This window comes from Marmota monax, unplaced genomic scaffold (genome assembly GCF_021218885.2).
Source record: "Marmota monax isolate L192 unplaced genomic scaffold, Marmota_monax_Labrador192_F-V1.1 WCK01_AAM20220418_F8-fsc00360, whole genome shotgun sequence".
In the NCBI taxonomy this organism is placed as follows: Eukaryota; Metazoa; Chordata; class Mammalia; order Rodentia; family Sciuridae; genus Marmota; species Marmota monax.
This window is the reverse complement of record NW_026694905.1, coordinates 615,843-638,227: the sequence shown is the minus strand read 5'-3', so window position 1 is coordinate 638,227 and position 22,385 is coordinate 615,843. Positions and strand designations below refer to the sequence as shown.

The 22,385-nt window shown below is 37.8% G+C and overlaps 1 protein-coding gene across 3 annotated transcripts in view; it reads right to left on the bottom strand.

Moving 5' to 3' along the window:
- Positions 1-22,385, bottom strand: part of Spin1 (spindlin 1) — a 67,687-nt gene that overhangs the window by 7,525 nt on the left and 37,777 nt on the right. For all 3 annotated transcript variants that reach the window (XM_046427011.2, XM_046427015.2, XM_046427012.2), the window contains 3 exons: positions 20,205-20,253; positions 6,295-6,548; positions 698-931 (listed from right to left, as the gene is read on the bottom strand). In XM_046427011.2, coding sequence (XP_046282967.1) covers positions 698-931; positions 6,295-6,548; positions 20,205-20,253 — 537 coding nt within the window. The remainder of the gene's footprint in view (positions 1-697; positions 932-6,294; positions 6,549-20,204; positions 20,254-22,385) is intronic.

The window sequence follows — 22,385 nt, the reverse complement described above, 5'->3', positions numbered from 1 at the left end:
CACATGAGTTCAAATTACCTGAAAGTACTTGTGGAAACAGCACAATGGTCTGTCTAAATATTGACCCAGTGATCTAGTTGCTACTGAAAGCTTCCCCAATTTAACAGTTTTCTAAAATCAGTATTCTTTAAAGTAAAGTCAAATATGTTCAGATAAAATGATCAGCCTATAAAAATTAGTTTAAAATAATTCAGTTGAAAGAAAGCAGATAAACAACATTGACAATGAGTTGTTCAAGCTGAGCCATATGAAACTGTTTTACTGTTCCCTACATCTTCATATATTTTTAAATACAAGAAATAATACATAATAATGTCAATAATATAACTTTAAAATAACCTTCTTTTACAAAACAACCAAAGGCCAAGCAAAAGTAATCATCAAACATTTTCTAATCTAAAATTTATGATGAGAGGTTGAAAACTGTGCCACTTATTCTTGTGAATGACTAAAAAAAAACAACATATTCAAAAAAAAAAATATAGGGGCTGGAGTCGTGGCTCAGTGGTACAAAGCTTTCCTAGCATGTGCAAGGCACTGGGTTTGATTCTCAGCACTCCATAAAAAATATTGTGTCCATCTACAGCTAAAAATATTTTTAAATTAATAAACATAGCTGGAATAGTTAATTATCTTAAGTTAAAATCCAAATTCTTTTTTGAATTATCAGAAATAAAAGTTGCCAACATGTACTCACTGGAGTCTGGCATGATGCGAAGGTCGCCTTCTTTGTAGTCGTCTAGCAGCTGGTACATGTACAAGACAGGGTCCTTCTCATAGGTGATGTAGAACCACGTGTTCATGACAGGTGCCCGTGCTAAGACCATTCCCCTCCACTCATCTTTAGAGCCATCCTCTGTCTCAAACATATGTTCCACTGCTTTGCCAATCATTGTGTCTGCTAAGTGTGCATCGCTGATTCGAGATGTTGCTGGGGATTGAAAGAAAAAAAGAGCGAGGGTTCGGCAAAGTGTCTTGCTGTGTATTTATTATGAAGACTGAATTTTAGAAATGAGGCTACCTGAAATTTTGTCCATGCAATACATTAGAAAACATATGAAAGTCACTGAGAGGAGGTCAGGCTTTCAGAAGTACCACCATCAAACAAAGCCACAGCCCAAAGACAAATGTGATGGGAAGTATTTTGGATCAAATCAGGACTCATCTGTTCTCAGTACTGTGCCTAATTAGAACTTTTAATTGTTCATTCAAGGTATGAAGTATTTTTGTTATTGCTTAACAGTTATTTTAAATAGAGATAATTTCAGACTTACAGCAGAGTTGTAAAAATAGTGTTTTTATAGACAGTTGACCTTGCTTCCCCCTTCACATTAGTCCCCTTCATATATCCAAAGAACATTTATTGAAACAGATTAACATATTCAAGGCCTGAGATTTTTTGCTTTAAATGATTCTGTGGTTTTTCTCAACCTTATTTCCATCTTCTGTTAAAACAGTTTTTACTCTTGCCCCTACAATCTATTCTCCATAGCAACAGTGATCATTGTGGGATTTACATCAGATTGAGTAATTTAAAATGTTCCCATGTCTGCCCTGCATAATTTAACAACCACTCCTGCCCAAGGCCCACTGACCTGGGCCACCTAGCCTCTGCCCTCGGATTTACCATCTTCCTTTGCACTGTCCATATCTCAGTTAACCCTCCACTATTCCCAGATGACCCTGCTAATAACCCTCCCAGCTTGGACAAGTTCGCCTCTTCCTAGAGCACTCCTTCTGCCGCATGTTTCCCTCTTGGGGGGCTCTCCATGACCCCACCAATCCTAGTCATGTTATCCAGCTATATATATATATTTTTTTTCCTTTTTTTTAGTTGTTCTTGGCACAATATCTTTATTTTCTTTATTTAGTTAGTTATTTTTACGTGGTGCTGAGGATGGAACCCAGGCCTCGCACGTGCTAGGCAAGTGCTCTACCACTGAGCCCCAGCCCTTACCAGCTTTCTTTTTCTTTTTCTTTTTCTTTTTTTGAGAGAGAGAATTTTTTAAATTTTTTTTTAAGTTTTCGGTGGACACAACATCTTTATTTTTATGTGGTGCTGAGGATCAAACCCAGCGCCCTGCGCATGGCAGGTGAATGTGCTACCGCTTGAGCCACATCCCAAGCCCCTGCCAGCTATATTTCTTAACAACATTCCCCATCATCTAAAGTCACCTTGTTTTATGTATCTGTTTACTGTCTGAACATCCTCATGAAAGCAGTGGACTTCCCCTGATATTTGTTTTAGTGAAGTAGGACGGAAGAGGCTGGACACCGGAGGAATTTTTAGGAAGCAGGTTTACTGAGTGCAGTCGGTCCAGAGAGGGCTCTCACCTAAAATTCTCTGAACAAAGACTTTGGAAGTTCTTTGAACTTTATATCCAGTGGGAGGAAGGGCTTAGAGGTTTTACATAAAAGTAATTTTTCTTTTTTTGAGTTCTCAGAAGGTGCTCTTCTCCCCATTTCTTAGAACAGTCAGGGATTTTACAGGATATACCACAAAAGTAGGGTATATCCATCAAGTCTGCAGTTAAATTTAGTTTTTGCAAGACAGAGCAGAGCAACGGGAAATAGGGCATCTAGCCACACTGAGCCCTTCTGCAGAGATCTCAACTGACATTTTATTAACTAGAACAACTGTGATTAGGGTCTTTGAAGAAGCTTAATTAAGATGCATTGGTAGAGGAGGGGCTGCCACTACAACAGGATTTCATGAGACAGCCCATGTGGCTGATGGCACAGGCTTCCCTAGTAGTACACTACAGCCCTACTCCATGATACTTTAGAAAGTAGGTAGAGTGGACCACATCTGTAATCCCAGCAACTAGGGAGGCTGAGGCAGAAAGATTCCAAGTTCGAGGCCAACCTCAGCAATTTAGGAAGGCCGTAAACCATTTAGTGAAGTAAGTAAGTAAATGAATAAAAGGAGCCGGGTATACAGCTCAGCAATAAAGCCCCCCTGGGTTCAATCCCTAGTACCAAAAGAAAGAAAGAAAGGGAACTAAGTAGGTGGAAATTTAGTGCCTTCCTTTTTTTAAATACTAGGTAAAAATTTATGGAAGATCCTCTCAACTTTAAAGTTTCTCTAGTCCTCAAATTTCAGATTACAATCTAAAAACAGATCAGCACTCCCATTTTACTCATTCATCAGGTTACTTCTATTAAAGGGAACAAAAATTCAAGTTTCTTACTATATGTTTTGGAATTCAATTTAATCAGGATACTCAAACATACATGGTGGTATGTTTGCTTACATATGCAGTAACAGAAATTACACAGAATTACCCTCTGCATCACACCAAAAACAAAACCTATCAGGCTCTTCATGCCAGTAGATCTGAGATTATGACTCTCAGAACTCCATTATATTCTCAAAAATTACTGAGAACATAAAAGAGCATTTGTTTATATGGATTATATCTATCAATATTTACTGCTTTAGAAAATGAAACAAATTTCAAAATATTTAAAAATATCTATATAGAAAATAGTTCTTTAAAATGCATTGCTAACAAAACGTAGCTCAAGGGCACAATCTTACATTCCGTACAAATCTCTTAACATCTAGCTTTTTAAAAGTACAACTTTATTTCTCATATATGCATTACCATTCATCCTGTTGTGATCTGTTAAAATTATGTGTAAGCATCCAGCTTCACAAAAATTGTATTTCAGATAGTTTCCCATATTCTATGAAATTACATCAAAAGGCAACAATTGGTGGTTTCTAAAGGTCAGCTGCAACACAGAATCTGAAACAGTTACCAATAAACTTTTCATGCTCCCCACAATAAAACCCTTTGTCTCCAAAATATATAAAGAACTACAATTCAACAAAGAAACAAAATGACTGGATTACAAAAGGATCAAATGACTTCTAAGTGAAGCTCAACAGGGCTACTCAACTTCACTCAACTTCATTAATTACAAATCACAATGAAGTATGACCTCCCACCCATTAAGTAAGGAAGGGGGAAGTGGGCAGAGAAATGCCAGCAAAGAGATGGAGAACTGGAACCCTTGTGTACCACGGATGGGCTTGTAACATGGTGCAACTGTGGAGGAAAACAACATGGCAGTTCTGTTTAGAAAACTCAAATTAGAATAACCACATGACTGGCAGTCCCACTTCTTGCACATATAACAAGAATCAAAAAAGGATTTCAAGAATCAAAAAAGGATTTCAAAGAGAGAGTTGTACACCCATGTTCACAGCAGCGCTATTCACAACTTTACATGCTACCAAGAAGTGGGTGCAACCCCCAAAAGTTCATCGGTGGGTGAATGGATAAACAAATGTGTCATGTCAATGCACTGGAATATTATTTTCAGTGTTGAAAGGGAAGGGAATCCTGTCATGTACTACTACAGGGATGAACCCCGAGTACATTACGCTGTGTGAAATAAGCCAGTCAGAGAAAAGAAAATCTGTATGATACCACTTACATGCAATATCTAGATTAGCCAAATTCATAAGATAAAAAGGAGAATGGTGGGTGGCAGGGGCTGGGGAAGGAAGGAGAAAGGTGGAGTCATTTAATAGTCATAAAGTTTCAGATTTTCGAGATGATAAAGTTCTGGGGATCTGTTTCACAACAATGTGAACATAATGCTACAAAAAATGGTTACGATAGTAAATTTTACATTTTATGTGCTTTATACCACAATTTTTGAAAACTGTCTACTTTTAAAACCTGTCAGTCTTGCCCTTTGAACACACCTTTTATCAATGTATGGTTTGGTAACATTGAGCACTGCTTTGTGTCTGCTGAGCTATACAGTAGGAAACTCGACTATACACATGTGAAAGAATGATGAAGACAGAAAATTCTCTTAATATTATGAAAGCAATTTAGACCCAGCAAACCTCATGAAGGGTCAGGGGTCCCTTGACCTTGCCATGGAAACCACACTGCTCTAGACAATACATCCCTTTCAGCTAAGACTTTCAAGGAAAAGGTAACTACTGAACAAGCCTGAACCTAATTAAGGAAGGCTGGTTTCTTCCTACACTGAGCATAAATAAAAGGCAAAAACTTTTTTAACCCGATTATTGCAGTGACTACTAAGGTCAATGGCAGGTGGTATGAACTGCATTAGGCACACTACATGTTGCTGATTTGCAGTGACAGTTTTATATTTCTCTTTTCTAACTGCTTTACCATTTAGAATAAGCAGTCCATATTTCTTATTAGAAACTGGAGTAACAACATTACAAAGAACAATATTACATAATTCTTGATCCTGCCATCAGAGATAGGGTTCCATGATGAGAAAAGGATTGGGTCTTGTAGTAACATGCAGGAAGTGAGTAGTTCCAGTGACCTAGGAGTCTTGCCTTGAAGGGATAGAGACTAAAATGCTGGGTCAGGAAAAAATGCATAACAATTACTTAGCATAAAAAATTGATAAGTGTTTGAATAAATTTTTTGGCAGAGTTAGTAACTTGTTGGGAAACTCTTGTCCTGAGAATACAATAACACAATCTGAAGAAAACAAAAGGGAGGGGGGGTAGATTAGTTTCTTCCCTTGACAATTTGACCCCAAATTTCCTAGTCTCCAAGTCTAGATCAGCTGAAGCTTTTTTTTTAATGGCACAGACTTTCAAAAATAATTCTAAAGCATAAACCAGTATTTTAGGCAATAGCAGCATCACTGTGATGAAAAAGTTCAAAGTAAATACTCTTTGAGAAAACATTAACTTGTATAGCCATCCTATTAAATTCAGTCATTTTTATTTAACATTTGCAAGGCAAAACCAATACTGTATAACAAAAAGAGAGACAGAGAGACAGAGAGAGAGACACACACACAGACATTCGCTTCCACAAACCTTGTTCAAACAAGCCCTAGAGAACATACAGCAAAGCTCACATCCTGGTTGCTTACATTTTGGCTTAAAGTACAAATAATTATCATTCATGTAATACACAATGAAAGAAACACTTCACACAAAGACTTTATGATAAATTCCTTACGATAAAAATCTAAGGCCCAGATAATGGGGATGGGGGTGGGGGCGCAGATGGTCAAAAATAACCACATGAGAGATTATTATATTTTACATTTCAGGAGGAAAACTGTATACATCTTTATATCCTTCTCAATTCCTTGAACTATGGTTTCAGAACTTTGGATCAACTGTTATGGTTTTAGATGACTGACTGAAATGCTTACCAAAGATGTCTCAATAAAAGTTAAAATACCAACAATGTAAAAGAAAAATCAAACATGTATTTCTATTTTAATTATCACTTTTAAAGCAATAATGCACAAACAGTAAAAGCAACTTACCAACTCTATCAGGTAGGACTTCAAGCGCAGAAACTCTCTCATCTTTATTAAGTTCTAGTCCGTAAACACAGTCAAATCCATCGTACTTTATAAGATACAAAGAAGGATTCACGGGCACCTGGTCCAGGACGGTCCCCTTCCACTGGGTGACAGGGCCGTTGCCCTCTCTCCACCCATGCTGGATCCTGCAGCCTACGATGTTCCGCCGGGGCTGAGACACAGGCTTGCTTGGCCCCACACTGCTCCGATGTTTTCTGTATTCACACACACACACACACACAAGGTATTATCTCAAAAGTATGCATGCCTAGATCCAACACAACCACTGACTAGCAAGTTCTATTACCGAAGTCCCCAATTTGAGCACAAACTCCTGTATGCCACAGTGCCACTTCAGGTAACTCGAGGTGCTCAGCTCCTACCCCATAGCAGTGCTGCTTGCTCACGGGTGTTGAGGTCTCCTCCAGCAACAAGTACATAACATAATTCATCAGCAACAGGAACTGGCTGAGCCGGTGAACCATGTACTGACAGGAAAAAAACTACTTGTCCGTAGGAATGTGGGCCCCACTCATAAGCACCAGTTTTACAGGTTCTGCGTTTCCTTTAATTCAATCAAACTACAACTACCCAACTTAAAGAAGGGCTGACCACGTGAAATAGATTACAGCAATCACCACAAGCTCATATTCTTATGTAACATGGATTCATTTCAAATCAAAAGAAATTCATAACTATTCAAGTTTGCCCATTTTAATGCCCTACTAATTCTGCTCCTACTGGCTTCAACAATATGAATAAACTACACATTTGACTTGTACTTAAACCAAAGTCCAGGATGACTTATATCAAAGTGTTTTACCACCCACTATTAAGAAATCTTAAGAAACATACAATATTACTCACTTCACTTTATAAACAAATACTCAATGCAATATTTTAAAAAAATCACTGGAGTGTCATTGAACTATGTAGTGTCTAGATTTCTAGCAACTGAAAACCAATGACAAGGGACAAGAATTGGCTTGCATACAAGCTTAGGCCAAATATTAACCTAACAGATACTGATACACACCAAGAGTGAAAATGTTAAGGGAGCTGAAAAGGTCTATAGGCATGAAACTCATTTGGTATCCCATGGGTGAAGAGACTAGTATGTGACATAGGTTAAGTTAAAAAAAAAAAAGTCATATAGGTTATAATACTTAAATCTATAGGTGTATATATATAGTTAGTCTAAGTACGAATAATTTATTCTGGGCTGGTTATATAAATTCAGCCAAGTCAGACTTCTTGGAGGGGAGACACCAGAGCCAACAAAAGTACTTGCCTCAAGAGAAAAACTCAGCATGGAGCCTAAGCTGGGAGCCTGGAAAAAGGGTCACAAGTTAAGTGCAGGAATGCTGGGTTAGGAAACCACCCCATCTTACCTCTACCCACAGAGTTCTGGAAATACCCAGCACACCCTTTCTTCCAAGGAAGCAGAGTCCTGCCTTGAGGACACCCCATTTAAAATCCAATCCCAACTAAGCAAGGTAAGGGCAGAGGAAATGACAGCAGAGGGTAGAGGAATGATCCACCTCCTGAAAGAAGTAGACAGAGATGACTACAGGAAGGGGATTTGTTTTAAATATGTCACAGGAAAACAGCAGAGGCAGCCTCAGAGCTCTGAAGCTAGTGAAGTCATCCTGCAATCTTCTCACCCCTTCTCAGCGACATAAGGATCACGGCTGTAGAACACACAAAGACAGCTTAAGAAACAAACACCCTTGATTGAAACACTCACTCATGGGCAATGAGGACAAGCAGAAAAATATGTCCATGAAGCAGATGAAAACTGCTATCTAGCATTAAGCAAACAGAAGGCACTGCAGGAAGAACTGCGGTGGGTCCATGTTACAGGTCAACTGGACAGTGTCCCAGGGTGCCTAGATTAAGCAGGGTTTCTGGGGGTGACTGTGATAGTGTTTTAAAAGAAACTAGCATTTGAATCCATGGGTTGAATAAAGATCTGCCCTCACTAGTGTAGGTGGGCCTCAGCTAGTCTGTTGAAAGCCTGAACAGAAGGAAAGGGAAAGAAAGGAAGGAGGGAGGGAGGGATTCACTCCTTTTCTTCCAGTCTGCTTGCCAGAGCAGGACACAGTTCAGGTGCAGCAGGCCCCGCCCTGTCCCACCTGCCCCATGCTTCTCAGGCCTTTGTACCTCAACCTAAAGACACCACCAGCTTTCCTGGGTCTCCTGTCTGCAAGCAGTAGTCTTCCATGGGACTTCTCTGCCTCCATATCACATAAGCCAACACTGCAATAAATAGCCTTTATATTTATCTATCTCCCACTGGTTCTATTTCTCTGGAGAATCCTAATATAGGAATAGATATCAAAAATAGAAAAGCTCAGAAATAAGACAGCTAGACAAGACACGATGTGAGAAAAAGTCAGACAAGGTAAAGAAACAACTAGCAATTTGAAAAATTCTTTTAGACATGAAGACTAAACTAGATGAATATGAGAAGAAATAACACCATGGGAGCTTTGTAAGGAAAATGCATGAAAAGTTAAAAGAGATGGTCACACATAACCTCTATAACAGAAGTATCACGGTCTTAAAAAAAAAAGTGGGGAAAGCAGCCCTTAGAAATACTATAAACAATAGTTCACATTAACTTTCCTAAAATAATAAACACTTCAATAACACACACAAGCCCTGGAAAATCGGGCCCAGAAAGACTGATGTTCAAATATATCCCAGTAATCAGATCTTAAAGAAAATACCACCCCTTTGCGGGGGACATAATGTGTTAGGTAAAGAAAATGTATATTCTGGCAGCAACACTTTGTGCCAGATGACAATAGGTAACAGATAGGGGAAGGGGACCCTAGTCCAGGATTCAACAATCATCTAAGAATGTGTGTTTACCTTCAAGTATAAAAGCCAGATAAAACTGCTGCAGACATGTGAGAAAGTGAAAACACTGTCCCAATAAATGTTTTCTAAAGAAGTTGTAGGTCTTTGCGCTTCGAATCATCAAGGGCTCATGGAAGAGGCATGAGAATAGCACTGGTGAAAGCAAAGGACGGATGCATTTAACCAAAGAATGATAGGGACAAGAAAAAGAACAGGAACACAATTAGCCCTTGAAAAATGCAGGGGTAAGTAAGGAAACCAACCCCTAGTGCAGTTAAAATGTCCACATAACAGCCTACTGCTGTCCAGAAGCCTCCCTGATAACATAAACATATAGGTTGTACATGTATTATGTACAATGAAAAACGTGCAGGAACTATGAGTGATCCCTCTCTGCTTGACTTAGGAAAGAGGAGCTGCTTGTCTTTATTGTAGAGATAAATGCCAAGTGGTAGTGTAAGTGGATGATCACCATACTTACATGGCAACAGCAACAAGAGGGGACTATGAAATCACAACAGCAGAGCAGCAGGTAAAAACAGTACCTTTATGCAGGTATGATTCAATGCTACACCTTCACATTGGTTCACATTTCTCTCACTTGCAAACCATCATGTATGGTTCTCTTAGTGCTCGTGACCATACATTTTGATAAATTTTACCTTCTAATTAGACGTCAGTGTAATTTATACAGTAAATGATAAAATAGACAATAACCTACATGCATCTTATGGTATTCATGATTACATTTCCCCAACTGTTTCAGTATTTCTAGACTCCATGGTTCATCTAAAAGTTAAGTTTTGTTTTTCCCAAAAAATCTCCCATAAAAACACCCTTGCATAAGTGGACCCACGCAGTTCAAACTCATGTTGTTCAAAGGTCAACTGTAGGGTGTAATTTTCAGCTGTTCTGACATTACAGATTTAACACAATTCTCAAAAACAAGAGGAAAGGAAATGCAAAATAGAATAAGGGGGCTGACCCCTAATCAACTTAAGACAAAAGTGTATTAGATGGAGAAAGAGAGGAGAGGGCAAAGAGCTCAAATCAATATTGTTCACAGTAATATCACCTTAAAAATGATTTTGCATTCAAAAAACACTGCAATCTGAAAAAAGCATATATAAAGCACTATCAAGTATGTAACTTCTAAAAAGTATACTTCTAGGTGTTTTCATAATTTCTAGGAACAGGCAATGATATCCAATTGGCTTCTTCAGAAAACAGCTGGTAAAGATTACATTTCTTGTTTTGGAATACAGGAATCCTAGCAATATCTTTTTTTTCCCCTTCAAATAAAATAATAAATTACATATCTTCTTTTGATTTTTAGGCAAACGTCCCTGTAATTTCCCTTTACAAGACTAGGCTTTCTTCACACTTAAAGCAAAGGCTAAAATAGGTTCCCAGATTTCATCAATCTGAAAGTAGTTTTTTCGTAGTTTTCAGACATTTCACCATTGCCACCAAAATGATTCAGCCACTTCACCAGTGTGCTGGTTAATTTTATATGTCAACTTGGCTATGTCACTGCACTCAAATACCTGGACAAGCAACAGCATAGAAGGCACTGTGAAGGGTTTTGTTTTGTTTTGAAGCTGGAATTAACATTTAAATCTACACACTCTGAGAAAAGCAAATTACCCTTTAGGGTAGGCAGGCCTCATGGGGGGGAGGGGGGGGCACGGGTTGTCCTTCACAGAAGACTCACAGAAGGAGCTTCCTCTCAGCTTTTTTATACTGGTTAGCCCTGCAGATTCCAGATTTGCCAGGCCCCCACAATTGTGTGAACTAATCCCTTAACCCCTGTGTATGCACATGCACTCTCCCCAGAGAAAGGTTCTCCTTTCATTTTCTCTTCTCACAGAAAATGAAAAGAAAACCTTCTCTAGCAAAGAAATAGTTTCAGAGAAATAAATTGACCACATTGATTTTCAACAAAACCACAAGAAACTTAGCCAACAGCAACAACATTTCCAGTTCAATCATGCTTCCTTCCCACACTTACTTCTGCACAAGGGGAATCTGAAGTTCTTCCAGATAATTTTTGATATAGGTCTCTGAATCACATTTCAGTATAAGCCAATTTCATGCCAGGCATCTTCTGGGGTGGGAATAAAGTCTCCTCCTTCCTTTAAGCTCTACCAGCAGCTGGGATCCTCCTCAGAACCCCTCTCATGTACTTCGATTTTAAAGATGTGCAATCCTTCTTTTCGGATAGATTTTATTTCCTTACATCCTCTTAATAAGAAAACTTTAAACATTAATTTTTGCTGTGATAAACAATATTAATAGTGTTATTCTTCACATTTTGTTTCGTTCAATTTAACTTCTGTTTTCATTTCCTCTTTTCCCTTTCTTCTTTTATCTATGTAGTTAAAATAAATGAGGTTCCTTCACACCAAATGAAGCTTCTTGTATAAGCAATTTATCTTTTTTCCCCTAATATTTTGGCAATTCCAAATATACCAAAACTTATATTTATCTACTAAAATCTATACTCAACCTGAACCTATACCATTTCTTCCCTAAATAAGACAATTCTAAAACTAAAACAAACAAAAATCCTTTATGAAAGAAGGAAAAATTAAAGTCATACATGTCTACTTCTATAGCACTGCTGAAGTTCAGGCTCTTATTCTAAATTATTATTTGGAAATTGTTGTTATTTTAAATTCCACTACTATCTTAAGAGTATTTTTAAAAAGAAAAAAACTGCTGTATTTAGAAATAATTTAGCGAATAAGGTTTTTTGTTTTTATTTTATTTCTTTGCTTATGTGGACATATTTTTCTAGAAACATCCTTTGGTAGTAATTCTTTGAGAGTTCAGAACTTCCCGAGATTCATGAAAGCTTCAAAATTTTATTTTGCCCTCACCTCTAAACTAACTGCATATACACGGAAGGTTCAAAACCACAGCTGAGTTGGGTGCTTGCCTTGCATGCATGAAGCCCTGGGTTCAATCCCTTGGGGAAGGGGGCGTCCCTCACCTCAGTACTTTGAGAAAAAAAATTTTTTTTCTCATTTCTTACTCAATCTTGAGTTACAGCTAATAGATGCTAATCTAATGCTTGTTCCTTTAAGACAATCTGGTTTTCTCTTCAAATTGTTTGTAGAATTTTCTTTGTTCCTAGATTGTGAAATGTCACCAGCATTTTTGACATATTTTAAATTATCCCTCACCAGAAGCTGGTCAATCTAAAGAGACATGAGCAAATTTTCTTGCATATTTATTCTTATTTTTCTCCGCCTTCATCCATTAGGATCTGATTAGACAAGTGCTGGCACGTGTAGATCAATCTTCCATGATTCATTCAAGTGCCTTTGCACACTATTTCATCTTGAAGAAAACCTGAGATCAATTGTTCTTGAGTTCAGAACTCTATTTTCAGCCCATCTCTTGCATATCTTACATAATATTTTTAATTTCTAAAAACAAGCTGTTTCTTTATAATCTAATCTTAAATGATTTTAATAAACATGCTTTCCAGTCTGTGAGGAGAGTCTTCATTTTTTCCTGATTCTTCCATAAAAGAAATTCTTCAGTTTGGTCTCCTATGTGTTGGGTTTGTTCTTGTTCTTGTTGTTTTCTACATATTTGGTGAATACTGGTTTGTATATCTTTCAGAATTAGTAACTTTCTTTCATAAGCTTAGTGCTCCTTAGATACCTGATGATTCCTGTTGTTTCTATTTATAAATATCAAGACTGAGTGCCATTTGTACCTGCAATGTATGTCAAGAGCTCTGGCCTTGAAGCTCTGACCCAAAGCAAATGCACTGCAGCCAGGAAGTAAGAGGGGACTCCACAGTTGACTGGGTGATGCTAGCACCTTCCATTCCAATGCCAATTCATTTCTATACAATTAATCTTCTCACCCATGAATGAATGACTGCAACTGTGCCCAAGCCATTCTGCTGTGTAGTCTAGGATCAACATTGTATGTTTACTTTTGGGAGACTTTTTGTTTTTTAGATTTTTTTTTTCGTTGCAAGCACTTAAATTCCTCAGCTCAGTGTATCTCCCACTTCCCCTCAGTTCAGGGGATCTAACCCAGGGCTTCCCAAATACTGGGAAAGCACTTTCCACTTAACTACACCCCTGGCCATTAAGTACAATTTTAATATAGCTTCTTTCCTTGTACTTCAAACATTCTAGAATATTTTCAGTGTCTTGGTCTGCTAATAGGAATACTTTTCTATGACTTTAAAACAAACAAACAAACAAAAAAAAACTTCAGGTATTGATCATACCATTTTCTGTTCCTTTATGTAAGAGATAGAGCCTTTCCAGTGAACACTTTGGCAATGTATGTCCAAAGTGTTACTGTCTAAGGCTGGAGATACAGCTCAATGGTACAGTGCCTGCTTAACATGCATGAGGCCCTGGGTTCAATCCAATTTTTTTTGTTGTTCTGTTTTGTTTTGTTTTGGGGGGGTTACCACCCACAAACCACAAAGTCATACCATCTATAGTATTCATTTCCCAGTGAGTCCACATCTAGATCATTGAAAGAAAACAATGGATGTGAGTAAAGATATAGCTAACAGAGGAAACTGAAGAAAAAAAAATTCACTGTTCCCTCTACTTCCCTGCTGCCAGGTCCTGAGCTGCTCTCCTCCAACATGCTTTTCCACCGTGACGTTCCGCTCACCTTGGGTCAAGAGCTATGGAGTTGGGTAACCATGAAATGAATCTCTGAAATCATGAGCCAAAATAAACCTTTCTTCCTTTAAAATTGTTCTTGGCAGGTATTTTGGTCATAACACTGAAAAAGCTGAACAGTCATGTTTGACATTTTTTCACATAAGAATTTTCATTTAAATGAATAATTTTAACACTTAGCATTAAAGTAAAATCATTTGCTTTAAAAAAAAATGTTCAAATAGGCCCCAGTGATTAAATCATTAGCATATCACTACAACACTGTGACTGTTATGAAATAACTACATAGCTATTACATGCAGAGAATAATTTAGAAGACATTTAAAAAATACAAATGTAGAAAACACAAAGTTTTTATACAAAATTATCCATAAAAATATGTAGAAAAAGACTTTCAATGACATTAGAATTTTTTTTTTACTGATTCTTATTTTTTAGTAGAATGCATTCTGACACATTGTACACAAATGGGTAATTAGATATTTTTTATTTCCATTGTCTTTTTTTGGTGGAGAGCAAAGTCTACTTTTAGAATTCCATTAATTCCAAAAGAACTAAAGTACATCTAATTTAGGTACACTTATTCCCAACTTAGAAATATATAGAAGCCTTTCCAGTAATAAAAGCTGAAGGTAAACATGAGTAGTTATTAATATTGACATAACACTTACTAAAAATCAGGAGTCAACTTTCTGATTGGGCCTTGAATGCACAAGCTGCTCACAGCCAACGCTAACAAGCAAGGGTGTTTTTAAAATATTAGGCCATACTCGATATTAATAAGGCAGGCATATGTGAGTTAACAAATAAACTTCCTCCAACTAGCACCTACTTAAAAACAGGCTTAGAACTTCAATAACAAGTGACATATGAAGAATATTTATTTGACAAAATGCCAGTATTTTATTTTTTGTGCTGCTGGCGATTGAACTTAGGGCCTTGCAGATGGTAGGCAATCGTTCTACCTACATCCCCAGCCTAAAATACCAATAATTATTAAACCTGGGTAAGGAATGAAAGGTTTATTATATGTTACTTTTTTGTTCAGTCTCTTCTGGATCATTCAATCTAAGATAATCACAAGTAGAGAATTGTAAAGGACAGCTGAAAATATTTCAATTTAAAATCACAATTGAATGTAGTAATTTTAAATACAGTGATTTCTTTGAATATAGTGACTTTGATTTAAATGCTCTCTCAATATGCCTTTTAAAAAGTCCTTCAATCTTGTCATTTCTTAAGAGTTTAAACAACAACCCTCATGAAGGGCAATATTATAAAAGAAAGGCCAAGATATGTCCATTTAACCTAGGACAACCTGATTCCCGTTATTAATGAAAGGCTATACTGTGTTATGACTGAAACAATTCAAGCAAAAAAATAGAGGAAGCCACAAATTAAATACCTTTTATTGTTTTTCAATTTCCAGAAACTCTTTCTTAAAACAAATGATTTCAGAAAAAAGTAAAGTGATGAAAAGGCATCAAAAGTGATCATCAGGCATGAACTGATAATGCATTAGTTAAAATGCTATTTTCCTATAGTTTGTAATGCAACCACTTTTCATTGACATAATTTTGGTATTAATCTCCAACCACGACTCAATTTAGTTCTCCAACATGACCAAGATACCACTTTCAGTAACAGTTCAGGCCAGTTATATCTGAATCACTTGGAGAGCTCCTGCAAGATTCTCACTGCACCCCCAGTCCAGAAAGGCTCTGCATATGGCAGCCTGTAGATGATCTAGGAAATCCTAACAGGCACCCAAGTGTCGAGGTCTTCTGTGATCTACACACCACACTTTGGGCAGTACTGATTTAGAATAAAAAAACAACTTCTGTGTTCATGTTCCAAAAGGGTAAACTGAGACTGTAGGTGACATTTACTTATCTGCTCAATACTGAAGTTTGAAATTCTAATGACTTTGTCATCAAGAACAGAGTTCTGCCAGGTGTAGTGGTGCACACCTGTAATCCCACCACTCAGAAGGCTGAGGCAGGAGGATTAAGACTTCAAAGCCAGCCTCAGTAACAGATAGATGCTAAGCAACTCAGTGAGATCCTGTATCTAAAAAAATAATAATAATAATAAAACAAAATAGGGCTGGGGATGGGGCTCAGTGGTCAAGTGCCCCTGAGTTCAATCCCTGGTACAGGAAGGCAAGTAAGGGAAGAAAGGGAAGGAAGGAGGGGAAAAGGAAGGGAAGAAAGAGGGGGGAGGGGGAGGGGGGGGAGAGGGAGAGGGAGAAAAGTCCTGTGTTGAAAATCATTTTTTCTATCCATTTGGTTTAATATCTTAATAATTGTAAAAAGCAATTTATGGTGGCCATTATTTTAAAACATTATACATGTAAAATTCACTTGTCAAGTATCACAATTCTACTATGAATCAATAAAAGCCTGTCACATACTACGTACTTTGACGTATGGATTAATCACTGCTGCTCTTATAAAAGTAACTCCCTTAAGAGATTCAGCAGATTTTACAACAAAAAACTGGTTAAATCAAAATAAATGTCTTTTTGCAAGATACAAGCTAGCAAGTAGAGAAAAAATTGCTTTGCTGGTAACTGTTATTTTATAAAAGTTCTATAATGGCTACTGTCATTCCCCAGCTTAAGGTGACAACATAAAAATAAGGTGGAGAAAAACAAGTCAGTCTTTCATTCAAGTCATTGTAAGTCCCTCTACACACTGTGCAGCAGCACTCTGATAACATGAGAGTTGTTGTTTTTTTTTTTTAATTTTTATTGTTGGTTGTTCAAAACATTACATGGTTCTTGATATATCGTATTTCACACTTTGATTCAAGTGGGTTATGAACTCCCATTTTTACCCCGTATACAGATTGCAGAATCACATCAGTTACACATCCATTGATTAACATGAGAGTTGTTTACTGCAAAATTTCAAATGTCCAAAGGATCTCCACACCTCACGGCATGACAAGAGTTATTGCAGGTGATAAAGTATTAACTGTTACTAAAGACTGTCAACATCACCTTTATAATCTGGGTCTAGAATATCTCCCAAAGTTTGTGTATTGAAGGCTTGGTCCCCAGTGGAGCAATGTGCATAGGGGGTAGCTTTGAGAAGGGCCTGGATCATGAAGGATCTGACCTCATCAGTGGATTAATCCATTAGATGGATTATAATCTGGATGGTCTCACTGTTTCTCCCCACTACGACCCTACTCCTACCCCTGCTTCCTGGTTGCCAGGAGCTTCCGGCACTCTTCTGCTATTACATTCTGTTCACTTCAGGTCCAAAGCAATGGACCAGTCAACCATGAGCTGAAAACTCTGAAACTATAAGCCAAAGACATGCACTACTGGAATGTACTTTCCTCCTTTAAATCGTCTGGGTCAGGTATTTGTGTCACAGCACAAAAAGCTGCCTAACAACCATGGTGCATTTAGACACCTGCACCAAGCGTTATCTAGTCTTCATATTCACAACTGAAATAACCCATTTTCCAGATGAGACAATAAAGCACACAGCTCTGTAAATATGGTGTGGTAGTTGGTAACATAGGCTTTAGAATCAGACTGTCCCACTTCTGAGTCCTAGCTCCATAAATGATTAGATGTATAACCTTGGATAAGTTCTTTAATGTCCCTAGGTATCAGTTTCCTCATCTATAATAAAAGATTCACAGTTCCTATTCTACAGTTACCACGAAAACTACGTGAGAGCACAATAGAAATTACAAAGGAGCTGAATGACATTCTCTATCCGTAGTTAGTATTTGTCTCTTATAAAATGGAAGGAAAAAAACTCTACAAAAATTAGTTAATCCTACTCTATTTTCTAAATGTAAAACACAGACCCCTTTCCAATAGTACATGCAAATGGAAAACTGTCCATTATTCAAATTCAGGGAATAGGGTGTTGATGTTTGAAAGTGAAAATAAAGCAACAGTATAACTTATTCTTGGATACTGGTATTTTTCCATTCAAGATGTACTTTTAACGCAGCAGCTTTTCTGACTTTGCAGAAAGCCCAAAAAGGTTCATCCACCAACTTGTCCCCAAACACAGCAAGGTGCCCAGCCCAAAGGAAGCACACAGGTTGATCTCTATTTACTTAGAAAACAAATTCAAGGGCTGGGAATGTAGTTCAATGATAAAGGACCTGTCTAATATGTACAAGGCCCTAGGTTCAATTCATAGCACTGTGAAAAGAATGAAATAAAGAAATGAAACAGACAAAAAGCCCTCCACACCCCAGCTACTTTAGTCTCAGTACTTCAAACCCAACTCCTGAGTGCTCCTTAACACCTGATAGGGTCAGAGGTGACTGCTCTGAGCACAGCTTTATGACTCTCCGTCAAGCAACATGGTTCTTCCACAGCCCTTCCACACTAGCTTAGTAAGTGACAGAAGGGGTGACCAATGGGAACCCAATGTCACCAGACCAAAGAGTAGGAGGGGCCTTACTCCTTGCAACCTCTCAAGTCATAGCTGAAGGGGGGGGGGGGGCGCAGTTCTGCTTCTTGATATTTGCTTTCCACAAAATTTTCATTTGTAAAAAGCAATTTATGCCCCAAACCTCACCATTCTGGTCCAACACACATGGGTAAGCTGAGCCCTGGCCACATTAAGGAACCTGGGAAAACCTCAGTCGGCTCCAAGACCAGCCCCAGGAAGTTCACCGCCACAGCAGCCTCTCCAAAGCTCCACGCACCCACACCTACTCATCACTTCACTCAAAAACATTAACAACCATCATTTGTGATTTTTGTTTCAGTTTTGTTTTGTTTTGTTTTTTGTACCCTCTACCCATCCTTCAGAGTTACAGAACAGACCGGTGATTTCTCCCTTCTGCTACACATTGACATATTTTAGTCTTTGAAACAAGTACACCTGTTAAAGAACCAAATCAAGTTCTCTGAAATGTGTAACATGAGATTATTTTAGTTGCTATGAATATGAACTTGACAGTTTTTAATAGGCACGTTTATTTCTTTTGCTTTTAAGGAATTCAAACCTGTGAGATAATGAGTACATAGTATTTCTTACAAACAATATCAGATTTGGAATCTACCTTATACAAATGCAATAATAAAGGGCTCAAACCCATGAATGTCTGAAATCCTAATAATATCAATCACAAATCATTATTTGAACACATGTAATATTAGCTAAAACAAATACACAATAACATTCCCACCGTCTTTTAAATGGCAAAAATATGTTTTGAATGAACTATTTTGGCCTTGCCAAATTGATATTTCACTTGTTTTTTTTCCCCCATTAGCTAGTATTTGACTTATCTTTCTCTTATTATCATCTTCTAGTTGAGACAGGAAATGGCTTGCCATTTATGGTAATGACATAATAATAAGGACAGACATATCACATAAATTATCACATCCCCTGGTAAAATCATAAAGGAATGAGTGAAATAATGAAATCTGATTGACACTTTATTTATTAAACCTCGGGGAAACAAGTAAACTCAACTAACCTTCAAATTTTTACTTTTTCAGGTCATTTCTTAAACTGAATATTATTATAATTAATATTTAATTATACATCATGCATTCATCTGAATGGGAGATGGTTCAAGCATTAACCATTAGAGAAGGGCAATCCTGATTCATCCAGACCTTTCATGACCAAAAGGCTTCTCATGCTTTTCAGCCACTACAGGGTAGTAACTAATGAGCATAAATAATTTGGAAATAACTGCTACAATGAGGGCCTCAGGCAGTGGTAGTAGAGTGAAGGAGGGTTTTCCACGTACTGAACAATCTACAACTAAGAAGACTTTGAGTCACAACAGGGTGTTGGAGTGATATTTACAAGATACAGTAGCAGAGTCACCAGTGCATGGTGCAGGGGGCAAAAAGGAGCTTAGTACTGGGTCACTGACAGTACACGCCTGTCATTTTACATACATGGCTACTGAAGCATCTCTTAACATGGGTAAGCTTTCTCTAAACTACAAGCTTTTAATTCATTTAGCAATGTTACAAAACACCAAGCTGGGCAGCCCTCCAGCACAAGACACATTCTTGTGAAAAGCAGCTCCCGGTTAATAACACATGGGGACCAGGAGAGGAACCCTGTTCCTCTCATCATTACTGCTCTTTCCTGCCATCAGGTTCAGTAGGCTAGAGGAAAGATCAGGACACAAAGGACTTTCACTGCTCAAGGACAAACCTGGAACCCTTCAGCCAGTGCAATAAGAGGAAAGGGACAGGTATTTATTAGGCATCAGGTGAGGTGAGCTACGAACCTCCTCACGCAAGAGCGGCTCCCACGTGCTAGGCAACCAGAGGTCACAACATGTTATCTAAAAACAACATGCTATTTCAAAGTTGCTTACTTGTGAGATGTCCTCTTCTTCATCATGTTTGCAGACACTCCAGCATGGCCTGAAAGGAGTGAGATACAATCAGTGAAAAGTAGACTAAAAATTAGCATCCAAATAGCTGCTACAGACAATGTATAAGAAAGTCTTTTGTTTACTTATTCTGAGCAGACTAGAGGCAATAGTTCTCCACTCCAAGTCAGCCAAAGTCAGAGTTCTGTAGCTAAAACTACAACTACAATGAGCAATAGAGAACTTGTCTTCCTGTCATAAACAGCTAAAAAAGAGAACACTGAGGTGATAGGTAGCAAAGGTCTATAGGACCTGAGAACAGAAAAACAAAAGCAACAGTCCTGCACTGACCCGGAATTCATTCCCAAGAGCAATTTCTGGATGATAGTGTATGAAGGGGGAGCTGGGAAGAACAATGTAGTTTTGCCAAGTGGAAAGTCAAACTGCAGTTAGGAAGGAATGGTGGTTCGAAATGAGGAACAGATTGTGGTAAGGAGGAAACTACTCAGAAGTCCAAAGCTCTTCATTCAGGGGAAGAAGCTTAAGTCTTTAGCTAAACACAATTTGTACATAAACAATTCTGAGCAATCACAAAAGGATAAAGTTATTCCAATTTCATCTAGCCATCTCTTGAACACTTGTAACAATTCATTAAACACACACACACACACACACACACACACAGGGTGACCCCCCCCTTCTGAGAAGTCTGCAGTAGGACTACAATACAGGTTACTACAAGTCCATACACAACATCTACTTGCCAAAAGAAACTTCAACACTCTTTAAATTTAGACAACAAAAATCCCAATGTTCATCAACACGTGTGTTTCAAAACACATGATGTGAAATGAAAAATTCACTGTATGTAAACAGCAAAACAGACCTGCACACTCGTAATCCTAGCAGCACAGGAGGCTGAGGCAGGAGGAGCATGTGTTCAAAGCCAGCCTCAGCAACTTAGTGAGGCCCTAAGCAACTCAGTGAGAATCTCCAAGTAAAATACAAAATAGGGCTGGAGATGTGGCTTAGAGGTGGAGTTCAATCCCCAGTACCCCTGCACGTAAAAAAGATCAAACTTGATAAACAGCAATACATGCTACCCAAAATGGCACACAAAAACAATAATGTGACCAAGGGGGAGAGCATGTGCTCAAAGACCGTTGCCACAATACCAATATAGGAAACTAAACTCCAAGAAAGAGGATAAAGGAGTAAGGAGAAAAAAATAATGAAAGAAAGCTTTCCAGATGTGATAAATAAAGCACAATACCACATGGCCAACAAGTGCAATGAAAGTGGAATAAGATTTCAGATAAAGTAGGGAAAACAGCTAGAAGTGATTCCAGATTTGCTTGTTAAAAACAATGTAAGGCAAAAAGTAGTATAAACCTTTAAGGTGGCCGAAAAATGAGCAAACCAACTTACCTACAGACAATACACAGGAGAAGTATCTTCCAGCCCAAACACAATGACAATTATATTAAATGCAAAAAGTCCAATTATGGGCTGGGGTTGTGGCTCAGAGGTGGAGTGCTCGCCTAGCATGTGTGAGGCACTGGGTTCAATCCTCAGCACCACATAAAGTAAAATAAAGACATTGTGTCCACCTATAATTTAAAAATTGTTTAAAAAAGTCTAATTGTACCAATTAAGAGGCTAGAAATAAAGAGCCAATTACTGACAAATTAACTTCAGGACAAACACTATTCTAAGAGATCAAAAAGATAAAAAGGTCTGTTCATCAAAAAAGTCATAAGATTATTATGACATACATACATATAGACCCTGAGTACTAAAATTCAATCAAAAACTGACAGAATTGAAGACAAAGTCATGTGTGTAACTATACCTATACAACTTTCCTCTTTTACCAACTGATATAATAAGATCAAAAGTAAAACAAAAATCTTGAAAAATTAAAATAAAAAAAAGACAACTTGTGGTTTCTGGTTTGGCACAAAAGGAGTTTAGAAATTGCCAATCTGTCCTGAAAATCAAGTAACAAACAGAACAAACTAAATTTACAAAAAGAAAAAGAAAACAACTCTTCTTAGATTAGCCAGAAAACCAAAGTCACAGCAAACAACTGCCCCTAAAACTGAAAGGAAAGACAAGCAAATACCAAGGAGTATACTTAATCTAATCAGATATCTCCATAGGAAGTGGTGCTACAGCAGGAGA